This window comes from Alnus glutinosa, chromosome 8, assembly GCF_958979055.1.
Source record: "Alnus glutinosa chromosome 8, dhAlnGlut1.1, whole genome shotgun sequence".
Classification (NCBI taxonomy): domain Eukaryota; kingdom Viridiplantae; phylum Streptophyta; class Magnoliopsida; order Fagales; family Betulaceae; genus Alnus; species Alnus glutinosa.
Genome location: NC_084893.1, coordinates 1,534,689 through 1,543,614, shown reverse-complemented (window position 1 = coordinate 1,543,614; position 8,926 = coordinate 1,534,689). Strand labels below are relative to the sequence as shown.

Here is an 8,926-nt window from a genome sequence, read left to right as displayed (position 1 = left end):
TTATAAGTAAAATCATAGCCTTTATTTCTTTAATAACAACACAATTGCATCAATGGAAGGTTTGATACTGGTGCCAAATTTCATAAGGCACAAGTTTTCCTCAAACAACTGTAAGATACAGATCAAGACGCCAGAGTGGTGGGTTCACAACTGTCATGTACACAAGCCAAGACATCTTTATATTCCCTTGAAATGGTGAAGGAATCATATACCTTTCCATCACTGCTTTTCTTGTACTCGAAAAGTAGATAAGAGTGATTGAATGCTGTCAGTTTGCCAAAGCCAAAGTCATGGTCTCTGTAAATGCTCCAATTGGGTATTGCTGTGGTGAATTTTGATAAGTGGCTCCCTGCCCCTCCAACGACCACATGGATTGTTCCATTCATGGTGCCTGAATAATGTGACTTTTCTGAATTGACGCATTGATTCTACACACCACCAGCATTGACAAAAGAAAAAACAATTAGAGACATGGAATGAAATTATAAGTGACAATTTGTGTTTGCATGTTGGGTTCAGGTCATGTTGAAGCATGGATATAAAAACTATATTGATCAACTCTAACTTGACCATTTTAATTAAATGGGTCATACCACTTAACTTTAACCTACTAATTTCGAGTTAAGTTCATGTCGGGTTCATGAGTCGTGTTAAAAATTGTCAGTTCTACATGAAAGTCGCCTCAAACTTGGTATTGCACAGTGTTAAAGTATTGATTAAGTGATTAAATTTACCTCTTTCTACTAGCTTAGACTTTTAGGACAATTGATGATTTAACACAGTATAAGAGCCAAAGGTCCTGAGTTCGAACCTTGAGTTCGCCATTTAACTCAATTTCAATTAATTATTCCACGTGTTGGACCTCACCTATTAAAATGAAGTTTGAGCTCACACGTGAGGGGGAGTGTTAAAGTACTGATTAAGTGATTAAATTTACCTTTTCCTATTAGCTTTAGTTTTTAGGACAAGTAGTGATTTAACACAAACTTTGAAAATTTAAAAGAGAAAGACTACAATGCTAAAGTAAGAGCTGGCTAACAAATTCAACAACGCAGCTGACCAGTGCTTAAAGTATTATCATGCTGCTTGTGACAGGGACTTGCATAAAAGCATTTTCATATATCATTGTTCAAACTATACCAATGCAACCAAATGATGTTAATAGTGAATTGTATATCAAGTGTGTTTGAAGAAAGCTGCACATGGACATTTACCTGGTAAATGGGGCATGTCCTTTCATAGTTATGTATATGGCCGAAAAATGCGACATCCACCCTGTACTTCTGCCAAAGCTTCTGCAAGCTCTCCCTTCCCATGGGCTCTTCAAATGCGCCCTCCTCGGCGTACCAATTACTGGAGGAATATCCAAGAACACGATGAGCAGCAAAGATCAACCATGGTTGTTTCCGTCTATCTGCTGATGCAAGGCAATGCTTAATGAACTTGTACTGTTCTGTTCCCTCCCTCCAGTCATGTTCACTGTCAGCTATACAGAAGTGAAACATGCCATAATCTGTTGAATACCTGTACATTTTGTAAACATTTTCACAAATCTCAGATAAGAAACAAAGGAATGTTGGGAAAATGGACCAAGCTGATCTCTAATTGGACAAGTTATGACAGGAATTAAACTCCCTTCCAAGCAGTTTAACCAAACATAAAACACCTACCAGTTCTGTGGCTGGCACATCTCAAACATATCAAATACACCATAAATGCAGAGATGGTTTTGCTCCCAAAAATGTGGGAGTCAACGCCTCACCCCAAGGAAACAAACTGTTAGGTGCTTAGGGTGTGATCTAACATACCAAGTAATATTGCCGCTATGTGACCAAACCCTAGTTACGTTGTAGCTAAGCGCAATGCCAAGGTACCTGGGTGGTTCTTTTGATGAACCATCTGTATGTACTCTTATCTTTTTCGGTGTACTGATTCCAGAGGACGCTCTCTGTGTATTCTAGATAAGGAAGGTTTGTTCATGCTAATGTATTAATTAAATTATTAATTTTTCCTTTTTTATCAGCTTAAGTTTTTCCGATACATGATGATTTAACATGGTATTAGAATAAATGTTCTGAATTCAAACCATGACTCATAGTTTACCCCCATTTCAAATAAATATGGAATTTGAGCCCACACGTGTGTAATTTAAAAATTTGTGTCAATGTGCCTGCATTGCTAAGCCACATCCTAATATTTCAACATTCCAAAAAACATATAAGATACTGGAAAAACGTATATGAAATTTACCAGAACTTAGCTCTGTTCTCAGCAGGAACATAAAACATGGTCTCAGCAAACACACCGCATTCCCCACCTGAATCTGTGTTTTGATAGAAGGATCCTGAATCTGGCCAATCACGTTCATGATTGCCACTGTAAGACGATCACATAAAAGATACTTTAACCAGTGTTATCAAGTAACTTTCCTGTATGGATGAAACAAACAATGAACAGGTGGACAAACCTTGCAACCATATATGGGACAGTTGATGCAATGGGCTCCACCTGTGCTGTGAATTGGTCCCACTGTGAGACGTATCCATTTGAATAACTTATATCTCCTATATGGAAAACTATGTCATAGTTTTTCAAGTCCTTGATGAGTTGATCGGTAGTATTCAGGGAACCTGGCTGATAATCACTGTACTCATTTGAACCATCACGCTCAGCCTGAAAATACAGAAACTCAACTTAGCTAGCAACATAGATGCAAAGTGAAGGGCGTGCACATGGGCCTTAAACTCCTAGCAATGGTTCTCAAGCACCCTTCGCCTTCTGAATGCTGTTTCCCTTCTAGTTCAAAAACCAACAAATGACATCTTTCAGATGCTACTTCTGCTCCAATTTCTCAAACTGTAGATATATCAGCTGGTGCCCATCTATTTTTGAAGATTTAATATCTATTAATTCTATTTGCAAAATGTACAGCGAATGGAGAGCTAACAAGGTAAGTAGAAAGATTCAAGGTGTTACCTTAATCTACTTCTATGTCTAGAGATATGCCGATATGGGTAGACAAAGCAACTTCAACCATTCAATACTAACTGCAAGCTGAATGGGTCTCAAGAGGGATTTGAATATAATACAGAAGCATTTATAGATGAAAAATATGTTTATATGGATTTTTGGAAAACTTGTAGCACATATCATGGCCTTTAATCTAAGTGGTCCTATGGGCCAAGAAGCATAACAATGTGTTTACATTTTATTGAAACTTCCTTGAGCAAATCCAACTGTATTTCTAAATCAACTAAAAGAATTATAATGCATCCGCTTTTACAGAAAGATAAATTCCATTGTAGACACAATTGACTATAAGAGCAATAATACAAAGGGATGGAGATATATGCCACAGACAGAGCAGCAGAATGACCGAGTGATGTCAACTATAATTCAGGAACCCAGACGATGACAATTATAATCTTCCACTCAGGTCTTCTCAGGGCAAACAATGGACATTAATTGCCAATGGGCTCAAGAATCTATGACAATTAGTAGATGTCTTAGTTAACATATTTCCTGACATTGTCTTTATGATTTGTTTGGAGCAATGGATTTTTCCTTTCATATGGTTTTTTTTTTTTTTTTTTTTTTTTTTTTTCCCCCTTTCTTTTATATTTAATTCTTGGAAAATGCTTGGGATATTACAACTTTTACTATAATTCTCTTACAAACTCACACATAGTCCACATTTTATGGAAATCCATGTGAATTACTACATGTCTGTCCACATTATAGTATCTAACATGGGTGAACTGTCATGTCAATTTGTAAGCGACTTGTAATAAAAGCAATTACCGTAACAACACTCTCAATACTTATAAATTTCTTTACGTCAGTACTTAACACTACCTTCCCCATGTCGCCAAATATTATTACACGTTGTAGTGAGTCCTGTCCAGGATATGGGGATGATTTGAAAGAATAGGTTTTGCTCCAGATACATGAGCCATTGGACAAGAGATGACCCATCCTGTAAGTGTACCTGAAATACCACTATAACAACGGTCAACATATATCATCAACACTTGAGGATACTTTTATGTCAAGAAAATGCAATTAAAAACATACAGAGAGTTCGGCCACAAATTTTTTAAGAAACTTGTGTGTATAAAACCCTGATCACGCCAGCCTACTGTCCGTGCAGGTGAACCTGCAGAGTTACAAGGAAGTCTCATTATGCAACAGGCCAACAGCCCTACAAACCCCTTTAATTGAACTATCATTATGCAATGAGTCTAGGCTGTAACAACCTGTGCTTATAGTGGCAAGAGGTCAAGCTTTGAAAATAAAACTTACCCATTTGGAAGCTAGAAATAAGCAAATTACTAACTATCAAACCTTTCTAACAACATGTATTGTCATGAATTGGCAAGATTTTGAAGCATAAACTTTCTATTGTATTCTAAGAAAGCATAGAAATGGCCAGAGTGAAGTGTTATTTATTGAGAAGAGTCTTTCTGCTTTCTTTGAAGGTTACAGTAGAAATCAAAGCATATAAGCATGCATGGTAGGATCAACTTGCAATCCATAAGGGAAAGTATGCAGTGGGGTAAAATTATTGGTAGATGAAATAAAATAATACCACACATGCTGTTCTGATCAACTGTCAATGTTCCAGCTGGGGATCGAGTTTGAGTTTCTCCCTTCAGACCCCATTCCACTAATGGAACAGCTTCATCTATTGCATAGCCACTCGTCCAGGTTACTGTCATCTGCATAACATCAAAAGCTTGCATAAAAATTCTGCTTGCATAGTATGTATAGACGTCTCTGCAAGCCGAAACCAGAAGAAGAGTTAATTTAGAAAGTTTCAACAACAGCTGGAGTTTCATGCATTTGTAAGGAATTGATTTAAATCAACTTCGCCTGGCAAACATACTGATTTAAGACTTTAAAAAAAAAAAAAAAAAAAAAAACTGAACAGAAATTTATCTTTGACAAACATATAGTTTAGGAGTTGGGACCTGATATCCAATATCCATCAGAAGATTTTACAGGAATCTTTTATTTGGGTAAACTTACTTCATCCCAAGATTTCCCTTGAGCAAGGCGTGGGTATAGAGGTGCTTTAGGATTGGCAAATGAAATGAAATTTGAAACTGCCACCAATATAGGCTGCAATATTCGATAACAAAATTACTTAGCAGTACACATGAAGAAAAATTGGTTAATCTGGACGTTAAGAGATGCAGTAACATGAAATGAGTATAGAGGCCTTCACTAGGATCTTAGTTGAGAAGAAACAGGATGCTAACAAGTCCAGTTCAAAGATATACGAACATATTTATGAAGCATAAGAACAGCAAAAGACCCAGGGACACACATTTGACAAACCGCCTGAAAAAACTGCAAAGGAGAAGTCTGCCCGCTGATTGATCAACTGGAACTTCAAAACAGCTTTGCCAGTTTTTGTATACTTTGAATTGGAGGAATTTGCATACTTGAACTACAACAAAGATATTCACCGTCACATAAGTTAGAGACGCAAAAACCAAATTCGAGGAATTTACCAATTTTATCTGCTACTTTAATCTCAGTTTTTCAATTCAAATTGTACACACCTTTATCGGGCTTGTGCATATATATGGTTCTTGATCTTCATCATTCACTGGTAGACAGGTTGATGAGCTGCCAATTGATGCAGGCCAGTTTTCAATCAGACCAGTCTTAATAAAAATGTTTGTGATTCCGACATCGGATGCAGGCAAACTTGGTGGCGTTAGACAGCTTATTAAAAGCTCCTCAAAGTCATATTTCATGAAAATATTCCAATTCCAATGTTTACCAAGTTAAAACGGGCCGTAAAAAGATATGGTAAAAAAGTACTCAAGAAACTCCCTTGGAAACCGGACCGGACGAGAATTTTTTTTTTTTTTTTTTTTTTTTCAGGTTTTAAGCTTTATCACAAGTCTCGTCCAAATGAGTAAGTAGGCCCGTCTAGATGAGATTGCGCCAGTCGCCAAACCGACTTTATTTCATTGACTAAATATTTTTTTTTGTATTATTATTATTATTCATTTGTTTTAATAAAAACAACACTCTAGGAGTGGTTTTCTATCTATTTTACCTCAAATCCTTTATTTGTTCTTAATTTTGGGAAGAATTGGTAATCTACTATTGTTTGTTTTGCAATCCACTACGCTGGATCACCAATTCAAAGCAAAAACATTCCTTCAATTTATGCATTAACAGAGGCAACTTTAGTCCCACAACTATAATCTCCATTATTTGGTAAAAAAAACTCTGTTCTTGAAAAGCCATTGACTAAGTTGTCCATTCTATTCAATCTAATTTGTGAACAGAAAATTACTAGCTAAACTGTACAGACTGATAAAGCTATAGAGATGTAGATTACTTGAAGACTGCAGGAGAAAAAACGGCAACCCAATCATCCTCAGAAGGATTTGGGTTTACAAGATTCACGGTCACCCATTCAGTGTCCTCGCCCTGTAATCATATGAAGAAAAACCCACATCAAAACTTGACTGTGACCAATCTAGACTCGACGAGAATTACATCATGAATAATGAATTCAACATCCTTATGAAAGGCACAGGCCTTTGGAATTTCCTGAAGTAACTTGTGTAGATTACGAAATTTTTGTACCTGTAACCCAAGAACAACTGGGTTCGCTTGAATGGAGACAGACACCTATATTTATCATGTAACATTTCTCTTTCTTATTAATGCTATTAAAAAAGCATGTGAGAAGTACATGCTATTAAAATAACGTATTTCTCATATGCCAAGAAACACATGTCAATTTTAGATATAATTTGTATAAGATTTCCTATAAACTAATTTGTAAAAAATTATGTCATTCTTTTCTTAAGCGATAAATTAGCTTTTTTTCTTTAGCCGTTTAGGTAAATGAAAAGACAAACACCTGTTTTGCAGCTTTATATATATCTTTTAAAATCCATAAAAGGGGTCACAATCATGAATTCATGATTAAGATAATCTTAAGACTCTTTTTGTAGGGTACTATATCTTCTTTTTAATAGTAAATTTCTTATAAATTGATGTTTCATAACAATATTTACCATGTTAATTATTAAAATATGGATATTACGATCCACATAATATTTATTACATTTACAAATTAATGTGCGTGATAATCTATATAATACTTATCACATTAGACACTAAATGCATGCATTATTTGACATAACATATGATCATATTCGTGTTCGTAAGTCAATCAAAATCTAATCAATTTAATTAAATGGGTTAAGTCTTTCAATCCTAATTTATTAATTTTGTGTTAGATTCGTATCGAGTTTGCGAATCGGGTAAAAAATTATCAGCCATAAATGTCGCATATCGATCAGGCTCACATCATATCGAGACTCGAATAACACTTATTTTTATAAAATATAAATTATCACGTGAATTTTTTTTTTTTTTTTTTTAAAAAAAGGTTGTAATAGAAGCTGTATTAACAACTTAACTTATAAAAATTGTATTAAAAAAATTGATAATTTATAAAATATCAATGAACGCAGCCAAGCACCAAAAAGAAACTGGGAGGGGAACAGCGGTTAAAGAGCTCCACCGGAGGTGCGGCCATACTACCTCACCGATCACGGTCTGTTCTTCTTCTAGCTTCTGTTAGTGCTTGGCGTGCGGCCATTGTAGCAATAACAACACTGTATGAAGTAAATACTATAAACCAATATATAGGTAGCTAAAAACGCAGAATTGGAAGGAAGACAATCACATTAGAAAAAGCAAAAGGATTGGTACCTTCAAGCCGAGAATGAGTGGGCTGGCTTTAATGGAGACCGAGTCACGGAGGGCAAGAGAAGTTTTATGAATGTTGATATGAGAAAGTGGATGCATGTCATCACCTACCCTGCCGTGAGCAGAAGCCAAGCACAAACTTTGCAGGCACAGAACGAGCACAATCCTGAAGATCATCTTCAACCAGTACTGCAGAGAGCTGCCTGCTTTCATTTCTTTTGCTTTCTGTTATATATAATTACTATTTTTTGTTTTTTAGGTTAAGAAGGAGTGGAATGAGGGAAGGAATAGAGAGAAAAGAAGAAGGGAAACTCAGCTGAAGATGTGAGAAACCATTAATGGAGGCTTAATTAGGCTGTGTGGGAGAGAAGCGAAGACCACAAGTACCTATATATAAGGAGCAAAGAGTTGGTGTGTGATTGTCTGGTTTTTTCTAACTTAAAAAAAAAAAGAAAAATGCTACATATACTTAAATTTTTACAAAGGGGGCCTTACTAAGTGATGTGGAGCTTATTCATTAGATATGATTAAAATAATTAATAAAAAGAAATGTTATGAGTACCAATGAATAAATTCCACATCATCTTAGTAAAGCTGCATTTGTAAAAGTTTAAGTATATGTAGCATTTCTCAAAAAAAAAATTAAAAAATTCACGTGCCGGTCTATATTTTTTTAGTCATAGACGTGATAAGTATCATGTGAACTAATACATTAGTTTATAAAGAATTTGTAATAAAAACATTAGTACTCCTGACAACAATCTTATATTAAAAACAAATTTAATTTAAATTTTGAAGATTTTTTTTTTTTTAAAAAAAAAAAAATTTATGAGTTAAAAACTTTATAAACCCCCTTCAAAAAAAAAAAAAAAAAACTTTATAAACCAAACACCACATTACAAACTGATGTAGGACAAGATTTCCATCTTGTTCCCGAAATGCCCTTGTTACCGAGAGGGTCCGACTTGACATCAAAATTATGGTCAAACGGCTTATTCATGGACAATTGTGTCGTTGGCACCGAGTGGACATGAGGAAAGTTATTTGCCGACAATGGAAGCACAAAAGGAAAAAGATGTCGAGCCCAAGATACCTCGAGGTCGAGACCGAAAGAGCATTCCGAAGCCGAGTTGACTTAAAGTTGTCGAGGTCCAAATATGAAATTTCCCGAGTCGAC

At 35.5% G+C, this 8,926-nt stretch overlaps 1 protein-coding gene across 1 annotated transcript; it reads right to left on the bottom strand.

The window, feature by feature from the left end:
• Positions 1-7,977, bottom strand: LOC133874736 (probable inactive purple acid phosphatase 27). Its single transcript, XM_062312618.1, has 12 exons — positions 7,753-7,977; positions 6,362-6,453; positions 5,568-5,634; positions 5,330-5,452; positions 5,029-5,121; positions 4,589-4,718; positions 4,075-4,156; positions 3,856-3,988; positions 2,468-2,673; positions 2,251-2,376; positions 1,215-1,524; positions 1-428 (listed from the first exon to the last, which is right to left on the bottom strand). Exons 1-12 carry the CDS (start codon positions 7,960-7,962, stop codon positions 123-125), a joined length of 1,878 nt encoding a protein of 625 aa, XP_062168602.1. The 5' UTR covers positions 7,963-7,977; the 3' UTR covers positions 1-122.
• Between the last annotated feature and the right edge of the window lie 949 nt (positions 7,978-8,926).

What these genes read in the sequence shown, in the direction of transcription:
- LOC133874736 (XM_062312618.1), bottom strand. Translation starts at nt 7,962, where the DNA reads ATGAAAGCAGGCAGCTCTCTGCAGTACTGGTTGAAGATGATCTTCAGG. An exon ending in AAGGGAAATCTTGGGATGAA is followed by an intron (nt 4,719 to 5,028) that starts GTAAGTTTACCC and finishes GATGTTATGCAG; the next exon opens with ATGACAGTAACCTGGACGAG. An exon ending in GAGAACAGAGCTAAGTTCTG is followed by an intron (nt 1,525 to 2,250) that starts GTAAATTTCATA and finishes CAAAATGTACAG; the next exon opens with GTATTCAACAGATTATGGCA.